Source organism: Culex quinquefasciatus, chromosome 3, assembly GCF_015732765.1.
Source record: "Culex quinquefasciatus strain JHB chromosome 3, VPISU_Cqui_1.0_pri_paternal, whole genome shotgun sequence".
Lineage (NCBI taxonomy): Eukaryota > Metazoa > Arthropoda > Insecta > Diptera > Culicidae > Culex > Culex quinquefasciatus.
This window is the reverse complement of record NC_051863.1, coordinates 120,373,117-120,394,662: the sequence shown is the minus strand read 5'-3', so window position 1 is coordinate 120,394,662 and position 21,546 is coordinate 120,373,117. Positions and strand designations below refer to the sequence as shown.

Here is a 21,546-nt window from a genome sequence, read left to right as displayed (position 1 = left end):
TCAAAATTGATTTAAAAATCCATTTTAAACTCTTTGTGGTCGTACAAACGGTCATTGTACTCAGAAAAATAAGCTTTATCGCTGTAAACAATAATACACTCAAACCCCGATGGTTTGACACCAACTGTTGTCAAACGAACGGGGTCACTTTTTAGTTTGACACCCCGTTTACACGGAGTTCACACTCACTACCAAACGTTTGTTTTGATAGTGTGCGTGAGCGCCCTGTCAAAAGTGACAGTTCGTCACTTTCTAGTTTGACTTTGACCAACCAACGGGGTACAAACTAAAAAAGTGTCAAACGAAAAAGTGACCAACCACCGGGGATTGAGTGTATCAGCAATCTAAGCTTCATTTTAGGACCCAATTGACAAAAATCAGCTCTAATTAATTAGTGTAGAAATAGTCGATTAACTGAGTCCTGCCCTGGTTCTGCCCCTCGAGAAGAAAACTTTTAAAACTGTTTTCTGTTTACACTTTAATGCAATCTGAGTTAAAATAACTCAATGGTTTTGTCTTTTCATTCTAGATTTCTTTCTCCTTTCCGTGTAAAGCCAACATCCGACTGACACGAGTAGTAAACCATCATCCCCCTCCTTCTCTTCTGTCATGCTGCGCAGCATAGCCGTTTGAATTTATGCTTTGCCTCCCGCCTCACCCACCGTTATCCGTCAGCCACCACCAAACACAGAGAGAGTGTACAAACCGCCATTGAAAGTTCGTTGCATTTTGCGCTCCCGAATTTAAAAGGTTTCTAACTAATTTGCGGTTTAAAAGGTTAACAGTTGCTCATTGTGGTTTTATTTATTTGATAGATTGGAACATCAGAATGGGCATTTTTCACAGCAAGATCGCTCCAGCTGCGATCAAAGTCCCGGAGCAGCCGCTGAATAACCAGCTACAGGATCCGCGCTCACCAACGGTAAACATCAACCGAAGTCCCATCGGAATCGCTGAGGTAGGATTTTATTTGGATTAAAAGTTACTTGGATGAATGCTAAAGTTGCTAATATTCGCCTCAGATCCTCGAAAAACCAATCATCACAAAGGTTCGCGACCTCACGGCGGATCTAACGGAAATCCTGGACAACACCCAAACTCCGATCCGTCCCGAAAATGCCGCCGGTTCCAAACTGCAGTCCCTGCTGGATCCCCGCTCGCCCAGCTCATTCGATCGCACCCCGCTGATGTTGTCCTCGGCCGGTGGCCAACACGACGAAAGCAACGCGTCCAACGTTGGCCTTTGCGGGACGTCACTCGAGTACGAAGAAATCAGCTGCGACGAGGGCACCTTCAGCGAGGTGGACGCCGTCGTCACCGAAACTCCTAGTTTGTTCAGCGACATTAGCTTAAACACCGAACTGAAGGCGGACATCGAGTGCATAATCCAGGGACTGCACGACGCCTCAGGTAAAGATCCTCGCTCACCCTCGATCAACATCCAGCGGACGCCCATTGTGTTTGAGGAGAAGGACACCAACGAAGAGAAACAAGAGGAAGACCAGAAACAGCGTGAAGAAGCCGAAACAAGTCAAACCGCGCAAGACAAATCCACTCCCATCGTCATCCTTCAGGACGAAAATGTTGTCGCCGCAGCGGTAACTCCCGTCAAGGAAAAGCTCGAAAGATTGGCCATCAACTCGGCCCCGCGGACGCCGCTCGGGTGCGTGACCAACGTGAAAAAGACCCCGGCCAATATGCGCAAGACGGCCCTGTTTGGCCAGATGAAGCAAAACAATGCCACGGCCATTGGCGGAAGTGCCGAGATTGTGGCCAAGAAGCCGCTCCAAACGCGGATTTCCAAAATTCCGACGCTCAGAATGAAGTGAATGCTGACTTTTGGAAACTGTGCCGTGATGTTTTTTTTTTTAAATGACGCTAACTTTTACTTTGTAGTATATTTCATTCCCTTTTATTGTCGGTTTTAAAAAATAATAAAACATTGAAAGTGAAATTGCATTATTTTTATTTCTCCCATTATAAAAGGTAAAAAATGATTGATAGGCAGCTATGGAGCTATCCTGTGCTATCTAGCTCCTGACAAAACTGAACAAATGACTTCAGTTTTTTTTTTAAATGTAACAGACTTTTTGATAAAGAGCACAGTTTTCAAGTTATAGCTAGGTATTTAACTGATAAATTCCAGTTTTTCTATTTTTTAAATAATGCCCATGATTTTCCATTCCTGAAAACATTTTTTTCGAAAAGTTGATAAAAATTTCCAATAACTTTACTTGAGAGACATTTAAAATTGGACCTCTGGTAACTGGTTGCTGAAAAACAGCGAATAAAGGAAAAAAAAAAACAAGAAAATTTCAGTTTTTTTAAGTCTCATACAAACAGTCTTTTACTTTCTAGTACCGTCATCAAGAGTGACATTGTTAATCGGGGGTGAGATTAATCATACAAAAATGCTGAAATTTGAATGACCCAATTGTAGGGATTATGGGTTGCAGGATTGAATATGTAATAAATTATTAAATGAGTATTTATTATAAGATTGATATAATTCATAAATAAGAGTTAAGAGCGCAACAAAAAGTGCGCACCTTCATGAATATTGCCTTGTTAGCTAATCGTGGATTGAGTGCGAGAGCGCGCTAGCGAGCTGCGAGAGAGAACAACGAGCGAGAAAACAACGAGATGCGCGCGGCCGGCGAAAGAGAGAATGAAGATTGTCAAATCAGTTTTGTGGTTAATTTCTGTGGAATAAGACGTGTTGTTTGTTGATTGCAAAATATCTGTGTTTTTATTATAAAAGAAAGTCCCCGATCACGACACCAATCTCACCCCTCAGACCCGATGTCACCCTTGATGACGGTACTAATACCTGTACCGCACGTATGGATCAATCGGACCGTCCATTGGGCTCATAATCAAGAGGTCGCCGGTTCGAATCCTGCGGTCGGCGCCCTGAAATTCTATGTGTAAATATGGGTATTCGGTGCCTTCGCCCACCATACTTCAAACACTTATGGCTATACAGCAATTCCCTGCACTGAAACAAAAATAAAAGTACCAAATTCCTTAATTCTAGGAAATTTGAAATTTTTTTTGAAGTTAAATATGTCTTTATTGAACTTTCTTATAATAATTATATTTCATTTACATTCTAAGTGGTATGGCTATATGCTCTTCATCTTTGTTATATTTTTCGTTTTATTATTAACTGTTCACATTCATTTATTAACTTAAAATTGTTTTATATGTTCTCATTTAATCGAATACATTTGGGTAAAAAAGAAAAAAAAATCACTTTAACAACTAATCCTAACTTAAAACTAAAAAAGCAAATTCATTGAAATATTCAAAATCATTAGAACGAGTAAACTACGAACTGTATTTTAAGATAAATCCTCCAAGCGTTCTTACTTGTTCCGCATGAGTTTTGCAACCACGCACACACTCAAAAAACTCCACACGTTGATGCTACGTGAACAATCACGTAACCTCGATTTTCCCCTCACTAGGCCCGTTTTACGCGAGGTTTTACGTGACACACGTAAAAATAATGTGAATGTGTTCTGGCAAAAAAAATATGTTCACTTTGAAGTTACGTGGAACCCCTTATAGTATTTTTCCACTAGGTTTATTCATGTAGCTTTTATGTGTTTTGAAATGTAACTTCAACGAGACTCGAGTGCGCCATTCTGTGAAATTTCTACGTGATTATTTTAGTATGAAAATTGATAGCGAACGGCAAAGGTCTGCAGCTGGAGTTGTTCTCGCCAAATTTATTTTAAAATGAACCAGACGGTAAGTTAAGTTAAGTTTGATTAATTTTTAATAATTACAGCTATTTTTTTCCTTTTTTGCAGAATCTGACCTCTGGAAGCAATCATCTTCATTCCCAGCGGCCACAGGAATTCTGGCCCGTTCCAACCTTAGCGGCCGGTGGTGCCGTGGTGCTCAATGCCACCGAAAATTGCATGGACAAGACCAACGGGTTTAGCTGAGTGTTCTCCGGAGGATTTCGAGTCTAGATTGCACAACTCGTTCTTGAGCATCCAGCTGGTGGTCAGATTGTCTAGGCCGGATGCGTTGCGAACGTCGTCCTGGCCTTGAAACGGGTTCCCGTGTGCATGCAGGCCGGCAGAATCGGCTAACTAAACCACTGGTAAAATGATCTCATCGGTGTTTCCGAAAAAATCTAATCTTTATAATGTTTGTAAATTATTGAAAAATATACCGAGTTTGTGCAAATTGAACTGACATCATTTTTATTTCTATTCGAAAAAATAAAATAAAGTGAGGCAAAACTGAAATCTACTACTACAAAAACCATATAACGTTTACTAAAACAAACACGTAGAAATCGTCAATTGATTCATTTAGCTTTTACGTGTGAAACACGTAAAATCGATGTGAACTGATCTGGCCAAATAAATTCCGTTTCTACTAGAGTCATCTTGTAGAAGTTACGTGAAAACTTTAGTGGAAAAATACCACATAGCTTTTCACGTAACATCAACGTGAATGTTTTTTTGAGTGTATCCCTTGACTTCGAAGTGAAAACCACGTGAGATTCGAAAGTTATGGGTTTTGAATGCGTTTGGGGAAAACTCTTCATCATTAGTAAGATGGCCACAGACGATGGTGGTTGAATATTTTCTGTTCGGTTTAAAATGCCGTTTTTTAGAAGAGATTTTGTGTTTAATAAAGATTTGTTCTTAAATTAAAAATAAGCTCATATTTTTTCGGTAAGTATTATATAAAATAATCAAATATTAAGGTTCATTAAATAATTATATTGCATCGATTTTTTATTTCCAGAAATTAATGTTCCAGCCATGAAGCCGGCTACAGAATCCGCTCCTGATTCGGTGATCCGGACTGTGGTCTTTATTCGACAACAGCCACTTAATCCCGGCCCAAAACCGGCGAGGGGTACATCCCAAGGGCCACCATCAAGTGCTTTTAGACCCAGTGCAGACACGGAATTGCAACTACACCTCCCGACGCAGTGGCCGTTTAGAATTTTGTGATAAAAATCATGTGTATTGTATGAGTTTTAAAAATGTGTTACATTTATTTATTATATTTATTATCGAAACTGTGTTGAAAGTAAATTCAAACATAAAGAAAATGCAACTCAATTTTTAACGCAAATGAATATCACTGGAAAACCATTTGAATGGCACTACAAAATCGTAGCATTTTCATAAGCTCAACATTGCAAATTCATGTGAGCTTTCACGTCAAACTAACGTGATTTGCACTTGGATTAACAAAAGTTGCCCGATGAAATTTATCAAGTGCATTCCACATGAAGCTTACATGCCAAGCCGTATGGGGCAGATTCATGTGGAAAACATGTTATATTACTATGAGCCTTTCTTTCAGTGTAGTTCTTGTGGAGAAAACAGGTCACTACTGCCTTCATCCGTTGATGTTAGAGACCCTAAATAGGGAGACTGGTCAAACATTGCTAAATCGGTCTGGCAACGTATGTTTTGAGCTTGCCAACACTGCCAAGTTTTGCTGGGCGTAAAGGCAAATGCTCCTTTGGATACGTCAAACTCGTGTCTGTTTGGGTACCTCAAATTCACTTCGACCAGTCTCCCTATTTAGGGTCTCTAGTTGATGTTGGTTGGTTTCCCCTCGGTTGCTGACTGAAGCCTGGAGGTGTTGTATTCTCTGCAACTTTTTGCCGCTGATTCAACGGCAATGGCTGCAGATTTGGAACCACTCGAACAGATCCCGCTCCAGGTGACGCCAAAGCAGGAAAATCCACGTCCGTGAAAGTTGGTGGTGTTTTGCGACGATTTGGTTGGTGCCTCGTCGTCGCTTGCTGCCGAATTTTCACAAACTCAGCACGTTTTGGGCAGCTTCGATTCTTGGTCGAATGGTCGCCGCCGCAATTGAAGCATTTGGCTTCGATGTTCTCGTTGACAGGCTTGCCACAAAATACAGATTTTTCAGCACAGGCCCGAAACACAAACGAATTTTTTTTACAGTTAAAATAAATTTGAGCAGTTTTTGTTAAATTGGCCAAAAAGATAAACATTGTTAGCATCTTTTGACATGTTCAGTTTTTGGTAAGAATATTATTCTTTAAAGTTATACTCGATTGAGTGTTTGGTATGTGCCAAAAAAATCTGTATTTGTGGCAAGCCTGCTCGTTGATTGTTTCGCAAGCTTGAGTTTAGTGCTCACCTCCGCAGGTTGCACAACGGCTCTTGATGAAACAGTTTCTTCCACCATGCCCAAACTGCAAACAGTTCGAACATTGTGTCACGTCACGGTGCACTGGACGATAACGTTCCCAAGTCACGATGATGTTGAAAATTGCCCGAACTGCTTTCAGCTCAGAAGGTGTTGTCGATCCTTTCTCGAGATGAACCAGGTACAGTTGATCACGATACTTGATGTCCTTGTTGTGTCTCGTCATCTTGAAGACTTCGATCACGTTCAATTTAAGAGTTTTGAGCTCTTCTTTCAGCACACTCACATCCATGTCATACAGGCCAGGGAGGACCTGTTTTATGGGGCGTTTACCTGGATCGTCATGGCTGTAGTATTCAATCTTTGTGTTGTTCAGGAAATCCCGAACGTAGTTGTAATCCTTTCTGGTAGGTAGCAGAATTTTGAGTCCATCAGCACACAAGCGAATGGAAGCTCGTAAAGCACCAGATTTGATAAACCCGGTCAGCCACTTTCGCACCGAATCCGATGACGATGTTTTCACAAAAATGGGTGGCAACTTTTCCCGTCGTTCAAATTCTTCCTTCTCGCTCACGTCCACAGGGAGGGTAGCGAACTGGTTTCCAGACAATTTTTGAGCGTCCTTGCTCAAACTGCCTGGCTTTGCAGGTAGCGCTTCGGCATTCTTTAGCTTCTTCAAATCTGCCGATCCTGCTGGTGAGGACCGCCTCTTTTTCTTGCCGTGAGGCATTTTTTGCACTTTTTACCACTTTTGTGGTTTGTGAGGGACGCACGTCTGACTCGCTTCTCTGCTGATCGCAGACTGTCCTTAATTCTAGGAATTTTGGCTCCTTTCCTTATTTAGTAATCCAAAAAACCCGATTACTAAATAAGGCAAAGAGGCAAACTTCCTAGAATAAAGGAATTTGGTTGGAATTTGGTACTATTTTTTTATTTCAGTGTACGAACACAGCATGATTGGAAAAAAACGTTCTTCGATCGGGCTCAATTTTTTTCTGGGGGTTCCTTGGCCGAAATAATTAGACCCGTATTTTTATTGTTTGTCCATTAGGGTGACCTACACCGTGTTAGGGTAGTCCAAAAAATTGACATTTTCATCAATTTTCGCAAAAACCACTTTTTCCAAAAAAATCAGGTTAGTTTGGCAATTTGGGAAAAATAGTAAGACATTTTAAAAGTCTAGCTTAACATTTGAAAATGTCGTATGAAAACTTAAAATGCTGTTTTAAAAGTCTCGGGAAAATATGTTTACCTGATTTCTCGAAAAATTTTAAATAACGTATCAAACAATGGTGAAGTTATGTTTTCAATATTCTGAGATACGATTTTTTGAAAATATAAACTGGGTTTTTCGACGCGCCACGCACAAAAATTCTGGAGTTTTTTTTTGAAAAGGTCCAATAAACCAAATTTTCAATTTTTGCTTTTTGGGTGTTTTTAGAACCGCCTTGAGTCAGGGGTCTTCAAAAAAAAAAAGTAATATTGAATGTTTGGCCCTTTTAAAATGTTAGTCATGGTTTAAAAATTTTGAAAATATTTTTTTCGAAAAGATCCGAAAATTTACGAATGTTTCATATTTTAACATTGAAAATCGGACCATTAGTTGCTGAGATATCGACATTAGAAAATGGTGTGTTGTTTGGATGGGACTTAAAAAACATCAATTTTCCTGTTTTTAAACCTTTGCATGGCAATATCTCAGCAACTAAGGGTCGTATCAACAAAGTTCCAAAGGTGCAAAATATAGAGAATTTTCTCAGCTTTTCAAAAATATTTTTTCAAAGGTGGGCAAACATGTGCACTAATTTAAAAAATGAAAAACTGCGACTATTTTCAAAAAAGTCACTTAAAAATGGATTTAACTTGAAAACGGTGCACTTTATCAAAATTTCACAAAAGTACTTTTTGATTGCAAATTTGATTTTACATCGAAAAATGAAATTGAAAAAAATTTGCGACCAATTTTTCGGTTTATTCAGTATTGATTTTTTTTTTTCAGATTTTTTCAGTATTGATTCAAAAATTCATAACTCGCTCAAAGAAATTTTGCACAACCTGGAAATTTCTGAAAAGTAAAAAAAAATAAAAATAGTGTTTTTTGCAAATCAAGTTTTAGTGACAAAAAGTTAAATAAAAAATCACCAAAAATTTTTTACCGTGTATCATTTTTTTCCAGTGTAGTCCGTATCTATACCTACAACTTTGCCCAAGACACCAAATCGATCAGAAAATTCAAAATGGCTTCTTTTGGCATACCGAAGGCACCATAAAAGTTTCAGCCGGATTAGAAAATACAAAAAAAAATCGAATGACCGAAATCTCAGAGAATTGCTTTACTAAAAAAATGCGTTCATTTCGGAACTCCCGAAAATGTAACACACAAATGAAAGCGGCCAGCCCTACTGCGTTATGTTCTTTGCAGCGAGAATTCTGTGAACGGATTCAAAAAATCTACAGGGGAGGAGGGATGCGTGGACATACCGTACCAAACGATAAGGCACATCCACATAACATTTCTGATCACATATGTATTTGCATGCTATAAGCTGTCCGAGAAGAGACTCAGCCATAAACTTGTTTTTAGAACACAAATGCAAGACGGACGGAAATTTTTGATCACGATCGACAAATTTCAATCAATGGCAAAGGGTCAGTATTTTGTATTTCGGATAAATAAAGAATAAAACATAAATTTGACATGCAATTTTTCACAATAGTTTAAATTTATTAGTTGCATCTTTCAATATACTTTTCCAACCTTAAACTGTATAATATTATAACTTAGCGATTATACACATCTCTAAACTGGCTGTGATTATTTGCATCTTCATTCTCTGTTTTGCACAATCGGAAAACTCTGGCATCGACAAAAAACATCAATATCGGAATAAAATCTGTTCAAAAATATATTTATAAACTACTCTAACAATGAAAAATACAGTAACACCATCTGATTGTTTTGTTTGTGTGCTTGTTTGTTTGTTTGTTGTGTGATTGAACTGTTGTTGCTGTTTGCTTAACAATGCGAACGGAAGGCTGTTTGTTAAAAACGAACAACTCGTTTTCTAGTTTTTAAACGAGATGGGAAAAATTCCTAATTGGACAGTTGGTAGAGATGTAATTTTAAAGTTTGTTCGCGCATAAACTATCTTTAGTATAATAAATATTAAATAGAGCATTCGAATTTGAAGAACTTGATATTAAAAAATAAACATTTGAGCTTATCCGAGGGGAGATAACGTTAAGTAATGTTTCAATGTTTGATTGTTTGTGTGCGTGTGTGTAAATATAGTAAAATGTATCCATGTATCCGGGACAAATACATAAACTTTGGATGGATTGTTGTACCGTTCCGGCGCGTCCCGCTCAAGCTTGCTCAGCCTACCAAAATAGAATTGGTATTCGTAGACGACGTTGATGCACACATTACTCGAAGCACTCGCGGACCGAACCGGCGGCGCGTTGGTCGGAGAGGAGATACACGGTTGTTGGTTCACTTTTGAGAGTTGCGCGGGCCGCCCGCTTAAGCTTTGTCGTTGTTGTCAATGTCGATGTCGGTCATGTGCAGACTCTGCACCGAGAAGGGCTGCTTGGTGATCGGGGTCATTTCGACGACCTGCATGGGCGCCTCAACTGCGTCCGCCTCCTGGACGGGCTCCTCGCCGAGCAGCCGAGCCAGGTTGCTCTCGCGCCAGCGGCCCGAGTTGCCGTTGATGTTGCGATCTTCGCAGACGCACAGGAAGAGCGTGTCCACCACCATCTGAAAGGTAGATTGTGTTGATCTTGTTCTGAAGGGTTCAACTCTAAGATCACGTTACCTCATACAGCGACAGGATGATGTGCGCGACGAAGAACGAAAACACGGTGATGACGATGACCGGCGCCATGTAGAAGTTCACGTCCGGATTGTCTCTTAGCATCAGGATGCTAATCAGTCCGCAGAGCGCGGCCACGGCCAACTTTCCGAGGAACAGCACGAAATCGCCGATGCCGTTGATGGTGGCCACTTGCAGTGCGTTCGTCACCAGTGCGTTCCATGCCTGATTGAAAGAAGATCCTTTAATAAGAACAGATTCAAAAGAGCAATGTTCAGACTCACAATCTTGGCCGCCGGACAGAAATTCACACTCGATCGCGATCACGGTGTACGCGTTGTGGTTCAGATACCGGATGAACTTCTCCAGCAGCCAGAAGCTGCAAATGCAACACTTGAGACAGCAGCTGGCGCACTCGGAACCCTCGTTCTGGTGGCGTTTCAATCTGGAAGAAGTCGGTTATGAAAAGACGTCACATTGTCTTCAACGGTCGACCAACTCACTTGGTGTACAGGTAGGTCAGAATCAGCCGGGGAATCTTGAACAGCGTAATGATGAACGATCCCTTGGCCACCGAGCCGAGATGGTACTTGATCAACTTGCCGATCGACTGCAGCACCGGAGTGTCGGTGGGCTTGCGGAAGTACCAGTACGCGACGGCGCCGGCGATCGCGAGCTGCTGGCACGCGAAGATGAACTCCGTCGTCCAGATGAGACCGATGATGTACAGCCAGAGCATGTGGCGAAGGTAGTCCGCTTCCGGGTATTCAACGAGATCGAAAGCTGCGAGGGGGGAAATGGGAGGTTAGATCGCGAACTTACACTTTGAACCAGTTGAACTCACTCTTGTAGGTGTTGTTGTCCGCGGGAAGATCGCCCGGTTTGGGCGTCACACTAGCATTGGCCGGGTTCTCCTTAAGCTGGGTAAAGGGCAGCAGCGGACGAACGTTCGGGTAGTTTGAGGTAGCTAAACACACGATCACCACCACCCAGAAGGTGAGGAAGATCGCTAGAGCTATACAGGCCAGCAGCGGTGGTCCAGCAAGGCCGGGCAGTTCGATCATACACTTGCCGGCTTCCTCGAACAGAGCCGCCAACCCGCTGAGTTTCTCGCGCAAATAGTAAATGATAACGAGCAGAATGATCATGATGCAGGTCGCCAGGATCGCCAACACGTAGATTGTGCTTTCGTTACGAACGAGCTCCTCCAGATAAGACAACTTCGCATCCGTATCCATCGAGTGCTTGGCCTTGTAGTAACTCCACCAAAGGACCCCCGTAATACCAATGCTAGCCACCGCAACAAAGATACAAATCAACCACGAAATGATCGACGTCAACCAGTGCAGCATCGTTATCAAAATGATCGAAAAGATCAAACTCAACCCGCAAACCAACACCACCGTCGGCCATGTCTTATAAAGATCGCTGAACACCTGCTGCGCCGCACCCAAGAGTTGATCAACGCGTACATGTCCTTCACCTGGTGCAACGGAGCATTCTTCCCGCTCGGAATACACCGGTGCAGCACCGGCTTCGACTTGTACACCGGGATCGTCGGACACGGGCCCGCGAACGCAAAGTACTTCGGATCGCTCGACTGCTGCGTCTTCAGCAGGCTCATATCAAAGTCATACCGGCAGTACTTCGTATCCCTGTCCTCATAATACTTGTACAACTCCATCGAACTGTTGATCTGCTGCTTTGGACATTCCTTCACGCAAATCTTCAACGTCTGCCGCAGCTCCTTAATATCCAAGAAGAAAACATAGGGCTTGTCCACCGTATTCATCCCGGACAGCGGAAATTTAGCAAACTTCTCGTTACTTTTGACGCCGCACGTGTTTCCAAACGAATCGTACCCATTGATGATGCGCAACGGGTTGCCGTACACGAACGAAAAGACCGCCACCACCAGCTGGAACGAGAACAAAACAAAAATGAATTTTAATTGCAAACATTTAAAAGTGAGCGGCACCGGGAAGAGGAAGTGCGGGGCGCGGTGCGCGAGTGTGACACATAAACTTGAATTTGAGTCATACTGTGGATGATCGTCGTATTCGATCTTCGTAGTTGATGCAAGCGGATCATGCGATCTTGTTTCGCGGGGTTAAAATGCTGGGCGTAGATCTGCTAAGGCGAAATACCTCCCAGACACGAAATATTCTAACAGAGCCGGTTCTGCGAGAACGCTACTAGAAATCTGCTAAATTCGCAATTGGGTCCTAAAGTGAAGCATAAATTTGTGATTTTTTTCTGTTCACAACGATAAAGCTTATTTTTCTGAGTACAATGATTCTTTTTACGATCGCAAAGTTTGTATGTATGTATGATCTCCATAGAGTTATCTAAGCCCGCTCTCACAAACACTAGCACGCCATTTGTTTTGCTGGCTGGTACAAAATTTAACCTCAATCTTTTTCGTGTACGTACACACAATACATGTGCACGTAGATAACTCTATACCCGCAGGCAACTTGGTCCTGGAATCGAATGTGAGCGCTTGGTGAACAATTCGATCATCTTTTACTCCGTAATCTGTACACCCACGTGCATAGGTTTTTTTGCACAAATTTTAATGCTACAAACAGGCGCATAGATCAAACGGATTCCCTCTTCCCTCCCCAACCGCTGGAAATTTGTAGCGGGTGTAGGAACACTTTGTATAGACGCCCTTGCTCCCATCACGTCACTAAAAGACCCTTTGTGAGCCGCAAAGGATTTAAAATGGATTTTTAAATCAATTTAAAAAAATAACTTCGCGGCCCTTCTTGACAGAAAAGGTCCTACTTGACAGCTAGTTGCTAGGGGACCATATTTGATCCATCGAAAAAATGTTGTCTTTTGCATCACGAACACAAAAATGCAAAAAAAAAAAATAATAAATTACAAGACAACATTTTTTTCGATGAAAGAGAAGAACCTTTTCTGTCAAGCAGGGTCGAGAAGATATTTTTTTTTTTTCAAATTTATTTCAAAATCCATTTTAAATCCTATAGAATGGGTCATTGTACTCAGAAAAATATGCTTTATCGTGGCGCGGTGGTTAGCGGCTTCGGCTGACGATCCCTAAGTTGCTGTGAGCGTGGGTTCGATTCCCGCCTTATCCTCCTGGCCTTCTATCGGATGGGGAAGTAAAACGTCGGTTCAATTGCGTAAAAGAGGTTTTGGGTGACTCACAACATTCATAACCTTCGGACGCCTACAAATGAGCAAAAACTTACAACAGAGTCCACAAAAGACCCGGGGGTCGTTAAAGTGGATTGCTTTGCTTTGCTTTTTTTTCGTTGTGAACAATAATATCACATCAGCTTAAAAGCTTAACTTTAGGGCCCAATTAAGTGATATTTTTAATGCGAACAAAATTTTAATTGTAAGAACTATTCAAAATCTAATTGTAATGTATAATATGTTGTTTTCTCAAGAAATCTTCCACATAGAGTTGCGTCGTGTTCTTCTGTTTCTATTTTTTTCTGTCGCGGTGTTTTGTTGTTTTTGTCCTAAGCATGGTATTCAAAACTTTACCAAAGAACAAACCATAGAAACAATAATAATATCTGTGTGAAGGAGCTAACGTCATGATTCGAATTCCCGGACCCTTCGAAACCCGGACACTTCAACTTGTTTAATCAATTACTTGGATATAAGTTCGCATTATGAATGTCAAAACTGTGTTATTTGATGAATTCTAACATCAACTTTCATTTAAAGTTTGTTTGAACGCTGTAGTTAATGTCAAAACAATTAGATAAAATAAAATTATAAGTTTACCAAAAATGCGAAACATTTCACGGAAATATTTCATAGGCGTCCGAAGCACCGGGAATGCAAAGCAGAAATTTATGTTTTCGTTCATATTCATCATTTCAAATTTCTGTGTTCTTAACTTTCTCGTTGGGAGCAGATGGGATTCGAACCCATGTTCACCGACAGTTACATAAGCAGTTAAAACCCTTATTCTTCCACTTTAATTTTTGATCGCGTTTTCGGTTTACACCTGAACAATCTTGAAATTATTTATGCGGATTTGTGATTCCTCGCGTTCTATTATTCCCTTGTACAAAATGGAGCACCCGCAGTCGAGCAGTTATTGACAGCTCGCTCCATAAGAAATACATTGTAGAAAAAAGCAAAAACTGCTCGAATGGAAATGCTCCATTGCTACGGATCTTTTCCGGGAGAGATCCGGAAAAAGATCCAGCAGCAATTTGCTGAGGGTGCCGAAAAGTTTGTTTATGTTTTGATTGCCAAAGACAAATAAACAAACAAACTCGCAAACAAACATTTTTTTTACAGTTTACCTGCTCTGTATGTTTGCAGAAACGTCAGCTTTTGGCTTTTTTCTAAAAAATAAATAAAATAAATAAATTGTTTGCTTTCGATTGCGAGATTCCTACTCGAAACAAGGTATCCGAATGCTTGATTGTTGAGGCAATTGTAAACCTCTTTGTACACTTAGGCTTCCCATCCACCCCGGGATTCGAACTGAAGACCTTTGGATAGTGAGTCCAACTGCCTACAAGCTCCACCGAGGCAGGACCCAGGGAGATGAATTCTACACATGGACTGAGCTAACGACCTAATCTCTAGATTAGACCGGGGCCAACATTCAAACAAATCTCGTCCAAAAAATAATGCCACCGGGACTATCTGGGATCGAACCCAGGCCGACTGAGTGATATGCAACTACGCTTACCTCTAAACCGTGGGTCCCGGCAAACACAAAAAAACGAGTTTGTTTGTTTGTTTGCCGTAGTCTAATAGTTCCTTAATACGTCCTTAATTTCGGACCCGAATGACTCTTGAGTTAAGTGGTCCTTAAACGCAAATAAATAAATAAATACGTCCTTAACTCCTTGACATTGATCATTCAATATATTGAGTAGGGGATAGCTTAAAAGAGAGCATACTGCATAAAGTTTGATACTAAAAGAAGAATTGTAAGTTTGAAATTAAAAAGAATAAATTTCAGGTAGTAATTGAAAAATTTAATAAAATCATTTACAAATGGTGGATAGAAATTGATGTCAACCGAAGAGCATGCAACAAGGTCAGTTCCATAGAGCTATCTACGTGCGCATGTATTGCGTGTACGTACACGATGGATTTTTAGGTTAAAATTTGTGGTCGCCAGCAAAAACAAATGGTAAGCTAGTGTGCGTGAGATCGGGCTTAGATAACTCTATTGCACTACAAATCTATTTTGAAATTTGGACTGTGTGGTGCTCACCTAAGGCGCCAACATCTTGGCAAATTGTAAAACTAAGACACACACATACACTGAAGATAAGAATTACACCAAAAAGTGTAGAATCCAACCATTTTCGCACAAGACCACGCTTGAACCATCGCGCCGAGTAAACAGCCCGGAACACATTGGCTGGATTCTGGGCAGAAACGCATCCAATGTGTAAATTTTGATTCGGCAGTAGCCCCCTGGTGGCAAAAATGGAAAGCTCTTGGATAGCGGGAATATTGTGCTGCCACCTGTTGTTGAATAGACACAAATTGTTTTGTTTAGTTTTCATCTAAAAAAAGATTAAATTTCTAAACGTTTATTTAGAAAAACATTAGTTCTACAAATTTTAACAAAATTCAAATCACGAGACGCACGCGTCCAATACGCTTTCGAAGTTCAGCCAGCTGGTTCGTCGCCGGGTGGTTTGATGAAGGCGCAGTGCAGATTCTGGTGGGGACGGCCATTTAACGCGGAAGGAATCTACTGTGCTGGCAGCACATCCGCAGCCCACGGCAGCATGGCTCCGGTTGTCATAGTCGGTACTGTTGGGTCCTGAAAGTCGAACACCTGGTTGGCCCCGAGGAGTGAGTTTTCGGGGCAGTCGATCATGGCCAGGTACCAGCAGTGACTGCTTGTTGTGGTCGCGTCGGAACGGACGGTTCTTAGGACTGCGGGTTGATAGCTCCCAGAAGACGCGGAGGTGTGGTCCTAAGTGGTACATTCAAGTTTTATCGCATTGTTTTTTTGACATATTTTTGCAGATTAACTTACCATCAAATTGTACATCATCAGGTTGATTAGGTTGCCGTAGTCGATGAACTGGACCTTGTAGCGGCGACCGCGGATAGCTTTGCGGACGATCGCGCGGTAGAACTTGTTGTCCTGGTGGAACTTGGCCATGCACGGTTCGTTGTCCGAGTAGAACTTGTCAATGGCGCTGCTGTCGGCGAACTTGGCGTTGATTACCTTACGCAGGGCGTTCAACACCGGTTCCTGCCCCAGGTAGATGAGGCCGTTGTTGTCCACGTAGCCGGGTTTGCCTACGAAGATGTTCTTTTCGATGGGTTTGGCTGGGAGCTGGGAGCCATCAGTCGATTGGCGTGTGCTCGTCCGTAATGTCGTCCTGGTAGGTTCCGCACGAGTGCGTCAGGTTGTCGTCTTCCTGCTGTTGTGGATCAGGTTTTTCCTCCTTCATGTCCACGTCCAGCTCTTCGAGGAACTTGTCAAAGGATTGATGGTAACGCTGGAGTTCTTCTTCGATGGAGGCCGTCTCCGCCTCCGGGGCTTGAACTTCTCCTTGAGGTGGACGTAGCCGTATTGACCGGTTGTTGATGTTGGTGTACAGGTACATCTGCGGGTACAACGCCTTGACATTTTACTCGGTCATGCCCTACAAGATGACGGGGAGGGCGCCGTGAAAGCTGGGTCCGTGCAGCGAGATGGAGAAGCGCTTGAACTTGCCGCACGTTACCTTGAACGCGTCAATGACCGACGAACTCCACGACTGTTAATTACCAATGGGACCAACGCACGCCAGGAAGCACCGGACGCTTCGAAACTATCGTCGGAAACACCAAACAGTACTCGCCCTTCTTTCAGTCCGCCTTGTCACCCGGCTCCTTGTCCTCCACCACGTTCTGGAATTCCATCTGCATTCGCTCGATCCCCGTCCTGCTGCAACGTCACGTCAACTCACCCGGATCGACCAACCGCAGAATCGACACCGTCAGCACTGACTTGGTCCGCTGCTGGCTTTCGTACTTTGTCTGCGCAGCGTTCGATTCCCTACTTCCTTAACCGACTTTTGCTCGACCGCCTCCACCCTCACAACCACAACCGCCCCCTCATCATCTTTCTCCGGAATGTCCTCCTTGATGCGCTCGACGACCGCCGATACGGACCCACTCGACACGGCGAATCCCTCCTTCACCATCCCGTTGACGCAAATGTCGTGCCGCTTCATGAAAATCTCGTAGGAGCTCTCCTTTAGCTGTCGGTCCCCGACAAACGCCTCAAACACGTACGACACGCTAGCCGTCCGAATAAAGTACCGCTTGGCTTCGTCCGTCCACGGTAGCCGTGCTGCTTGAACGGTCGCACGCGCATCAATGTACAAGGCCGGCCCGACGCACAGCGCCTGCGGCAAGTAGCAAATTTCCTACCAGGGCACCACCAACCGGTGACCGGTGTCAACGGAGAAGATCTCGCAGTGCGCTGTAACGAGAGATAATGTTAAGACGATTCAAGGGACCACACCACATCCAACTCACCTTCCCTACCTTGTTGATACGACCGCGCTTCCTGGTCACTTGGTACACCATCGAGAGTGAGCCGAAGAACGGCTCGGGTTCATCATTGCGGTTCCGAGCATGTTCGCGGGGATTCATCAACTCCAAAATGTTCGGTTTTACGTTCATCTCCTGTAAGCGCCAAGCTGCTACTGCTGCTGTTATGGCTGGGACATGTTGGCTGCAACTGCGCAGAAGTGGGTTGCGCGACTGCTAGCTGCGGTGGCGGCGGGTTATTTTCTTGGTAGTGCTGCTGCTCGGTTGTCGTGCTACGTCAATAAGGTGACGCCCTGTGGCGACCGGGACGGTTGCTTGGCGGTCGTCGGAATGCGGAAGATGGAGTGGACGCTTCGTTCCTGTGAAGAATGTGCCTTTCAAAATCTATTTTAATGATCCCAAGTGGACTCACCTTTCGCTCGCGGCGGCCGAATCAACTTGCACATTCGATTCGATCTCGATCTTGTCCACTCGCTGGATCGCGCACGGTCGTTGCCGGCTTTACCCGCTCTCTGCGGGGATCGTTCCGGTGGGGACGGTGGCAGGACCGCGCCCTCGAACTTGTTGTTGCCTGGACACAAATTGTTAGTCGAGGCTATTGACGTTGAGTTGTTCAGCGTATAGAAGAAAACGCGAATCCGTTCCGCCGACGACCGAACTCAGCGGCTAGCCGGACCAAACGTTTGCAGTATTGGTTGCTGTCAAGATTCTGTGATTGGAAAAAGAAATAAATCAGTGTCAAACTAAAATCCAATCAACCCAAAACAAACACTAACCTTCTTGTGGTTTGCGGACATGAAGTTTTAAAGCTGGTCCTGGTGGTTGGGCGGGGTGTGCCACGTGAGCGGTGAACGCGCTATCGACCGGTCGCTCGACTTGTGCGCCAGCTGTAGTGGATTCCAGGTCGAGTTCAGCTGACCGAGCCGCCCGTAGGATGAAATGTGGCCGGATATTTTGGCGGAATGCCAGCAGCGACTCCTTGTTGTGGTGCGTCGGAACTGATGGTTCCGATAAGCGCGGGTGTACAGCTCCCTCAAGGCACAAGGATGTGGTTCGAGCAGCAAGCTTCATGTTTCAGTAAAATGTTGTTTTGTTGATTATTTTTATTGCAGATAAACTTACCATCGACTTTTCCGTCTTGGTTACCGGTTGACCACGTTGAGCATCGTCCCGCGTCCGGCACTTCTGTAGGTGTTAGATCCACTGCTCGAGTTCCAATTCGAACCTGGTCCGCTGCTCAATCTGCCGGGCCATGTTTTGAAATGCTGCACCATTTCGTCTGGCGCCGGATGGACAGTAAGCTGCCATCCAGCGTAACATCTTTCGGCAGAGGTTCCGGATGCATCCGATTCGAACACCTTCTGCTTCATATTTGCAAGCGACCGAGTGCGTTCAAATATGCTGCAAGTTTATTTATAATGATTGGAACTTAGTGCAATTATCATCAAATTAATTAATACTTACCAGAAAATTCACCAAACTAACTTGCACAAAAACCGCATGTTTTTTTTCCTTTCCGTTTGACGTCTAAGTCTGACACTGGTGGCGACACCCAACGGCAACTATGGTGAAGCAGGCAACAGAGCAGTTTACGCATTGGATGGCTTTTTGAGCAAAAACCAGCGCGATGTGTAGAATCGACACATCGATTTCAAAACAACGCGGTTAAACCATCCAATGTGTACCATCGACACATTTTGGTCGTAATTTTAATCTTCAGTGTACACACGTCCCTGGAAACCCGAAGTAGGTTCCCACAGACCGAATTATTTCAGCCTCACTTTCACACAACAATATTTATTATCGTACTTTACTGCCGCTCCAATCTAGTCCGTCCCATATGTATTTTTGTCAAAAAATGAGATAAACTTCACAAAAGTCTTGTTGTTACATATTATTTTAGCCTTTCGAATAAACAAGGCATGTTTGTTCTAAAAATGCCAAAATAAATATGACTTTCGTGCTGTCCCATATGCAAAATAATAATAATTATTTAGAAGCAAAACTCAACTTAAAATGCGATAAGCGAGAGAGAACTGCGAGAAAATTTGTATCATAAATGGATTGAGACGCTTGTTAAGTTGTGTTATCAGAAGATTATGGTCAATAATGTAAAAAAAAAAACTTGCTCACACTGTGTTTGCGGTATGATTCTCCTTGTTTTTAACTAAAAGCTGTTGAATTCAGAGAATTATTTACCTCACATGTCGAAAAAAAGCAGGTGGTTATGTTATACAATAAGAACACCAATATAAACAAGAGCATTGCAAAAATCTCTTTTTAGTTAAATTTCAATAATTTTATGAAAAAAATTTGGTCAGATTCAGAAAAAGTGGAAATCTCAAATTTATTGATCATCTCATGATTTTATTCTTTTTTTTTTGCAAGTTGATTAGGCCAACAACATATTTTGCTATAGCATATGTATGCTCTCAGAAAATTAAGTTCAATTTTGAATGAGCAGAACTTTGATAATATCAAAATACCTACATAGTTGATTGATGCATTTTTGTATAGTTTTGTACTTGCAATAACTGTTCAAGAAGGCAATTCTAAACTGGATATCAACAAGTTACGGATGATTGCATCGATACGAAAATTTAATACGCTTTTCTAGTCATCATCATAATGTACGAGCGAATATATTTTCTTCTGCTGCTATTCTGCCTCGACAGTACAATAACACTTTGCCCGCTATCCAAGGGTATTTGCGCGATATTATCAAGATTCCACACAAAGCATCATATCAACGCCGTCCGGTCCCTTTAAACACCCTCCCGCCACCCACTTTCCCAGTTAAGTTACGTTATGCTGAACCAAAAGGCTCCATTCTGTCCCATCCCGGCTGCTCTTTTTCCACGACGACGTCATCGCGTTTTGCCACGGCGACCCGGCCCGGGTGTGGCCTGCCCGCAAAGATCCATGTTAGGAAATAAAGTCGACGTCATCGTTTTGTGGTCGGCGGAAGTGGTGTGACTTAAGTCTTCCCTCTCCCACCTAGATTTTAACTTACCAGCGCAATCCAGAACAGAACGTAAACGACGAGCCAGAAAATATCGGTACAACCGCGAACGGCCGTAGGCTGGTGCTGCTCGCTGGGTTTGCTCTCGAAGCAACCCATCGCGACTTCCGGGCCGGAGTCTTCTCACCGGGTTTTGAAACTCTCAAACTTCTTCCCTCACGACCGGGCTCTATTAGCACTCTCTAACGCAATTATCGACTGTGTCCCGCCACTCTAATTAAACCACCTTTTACAGCAGAAATTCCATCGGAGTGACGCGATCGTTTCCGTCTTCTACACACTACGTTGCGGTTCTGGGTTCTCTCCGCGAATGCGATGATGGCCGCTGAATGCTGATGCTCCTCATGCTCCTGGCCTGGCTCACCCCCACCGCGACCGAACAGACTTTTGTGAGTGTATTTGTTTATTGTTTTGATGCGCGAGGCGGCGTCGGTTTTCAAGCGTACACGATGAGGTGGAACTGCTCAAAATTTAGATTAATTTTAATAATTTATTTCATATTCTCTCCGGAAGCCAAAAGTGATTAAAGGCTAGTCTGCAGATCGGAAGGAAAGGGGTCAAGAAACAGCTTTACGAACAGCAGAACAAAGGAGAGTGAGTGATTTCTTGGGGCTTTTCTTCACCCTCTCTGACTTGCTTGCGCTGCCGCTGCTTCCCATTTGAATTTTTTCTTGACCGGTTTCTTCCGAAGTGCATACCTTACATAAATATGGTTCTAAAACCCTACACTGACCCTGACACAAAAAAGTGTAATCGCAGTTGAACTGAAAAAAAATGTATGAAAAAGTGCGAAAACGAACTCAGGAAAGTGCGATTTTCAGTTACAGTGTACACTCGAACCCCAATGGTTTGACACCAACTGTTGTTAAACGAACGGGGTCACGTTTTAGTTTGACACCCCTTTTACACGGAGTTCACACACACTGCTAAACGTTTGTTTTGAAAGTGTGCGTGAGCGCCGTGTAAAAAGTGACAGTTCGTCACTTTTTAGTTTGAATGGACGTCAGAAAATGATTAAAC

At 43.0% G+C, this 21,546-nt stretch overlaps 3 protein-coding genes across 5 annotated transcripts; 1 reads left to right on the top strand and 2 right to left on the bottom strand.

Moving 5' to 3' along the window:
* Positions 1–618: 618 nt before the first annotated feature.
* On the top strand, positions 619–1,898 carry LOC6045501. The gene is made up of 3 exons (XM_001862828.2): positions 619–750; positions 816–958; positions 1,023–1,898. Exons 2-3 carry the CDS (start codon positions 830–832, stop codon positions 1,827–1,829), a joined length of 936 nt encoding a protein of 311 aa, XP_001862863.2. The 5' UTR covers positions 619–750; positions 816–829; the 3' UTR covers positions 1,830–1,898.
* Positions 1,899–8,857: 6,959 nt separating this feature from the next.
* Positions 8,858–20,906, bottom strand: LOC6042343 (choline transporter-like 1). Its single transcript, XM_038262043.1, is given in 8 exon segments — positions 8,858–9,925; positions 9,984–10,205; positions 10,265–10,292; positions 10,294–10,425; positions 10,484–10,763; positions 10,825–11,430; positions 11,433–11,898; positions 20,518–20,906. Coding segments are annotated over 8 exon segments (2,079 nt in total). The 5' UTR covers positions 20,626–20,906; the 3' UTR covers positions 8,858–9,688.
* LOC119769474 lies at positions 15,788–19,477 on the bottom strand. 3 transcript variants are annotated; one of them, XR_005278374.1, is made up of 6 exons: positions 18,969–19,477; positions 18,627–18,905; positions 18,281–18,569; positions 17,917–18,213; positions 17,490–17,863; positions 15,788–17,433 (listed from the first exon to the last, which is right to left on the bottom strand). XR_005278374.1 is itself a non-coding variant. In XM_038262044.1 (2 exons), the coding sequence occupies exons 1-2, from the start codon at positions 17,634–17,636 to the stop codon at positions 17,206–17,208; spliced, it is 375 nt and encodes a 124-aa protein (XP_038117972.1). In that variant the 5' UTR covers positions 17,637–17,898; the 3' UTR covers positions 15,788–17,205. The 3 variants fall into 3 exon arrangements, 1 of the variants encoding a protein (XP_038117972.1); XR_005278373.1 differs by having other exon boundaries at positions 18,281–18,905; XM_038262044.1 differs by lacking the exons at positions 17,917–18,213; positions 18,281–18,569; positions 18,627–18,905; positions 18,969–19,477 and having other exon boundaries at positions 17,490–17,898.
* Positions 20,907–21,546: the final 640 nt, after the last annotated feature.

Bases quoted from the DNA above. Each gene is read 5' to 3' on its own strand.
- LOC6045501 (XM_001862828.2), top strand. From the start codon at position 830: ATGGGCATTTTTCACAGCAAGATCGCTCCAGCTGCGATCAAAGTCCCG. The intron at 959-1,022 runs GTAGGATTTTAT...TATTCGCCTCAG, and splicing joins GTCCCATCGGAATCGCTGAG to ATCCTCGAAAAACCAATCAT.
- LOC119769474 (XM_038262044.1), bottom strand. From the start codon at position 17,636: ATGAACGTAAAACCGAACATTTTGGAGTTGATGAATCCCCGCGAACAT. The intron at 17,434-17,489 runs GTGAGTTGGATG...CTCTCGTTACAG, and splicing joins GTATCAACAAGGTAGGGAAG to CGCACTGCGAGATCTTCTCC.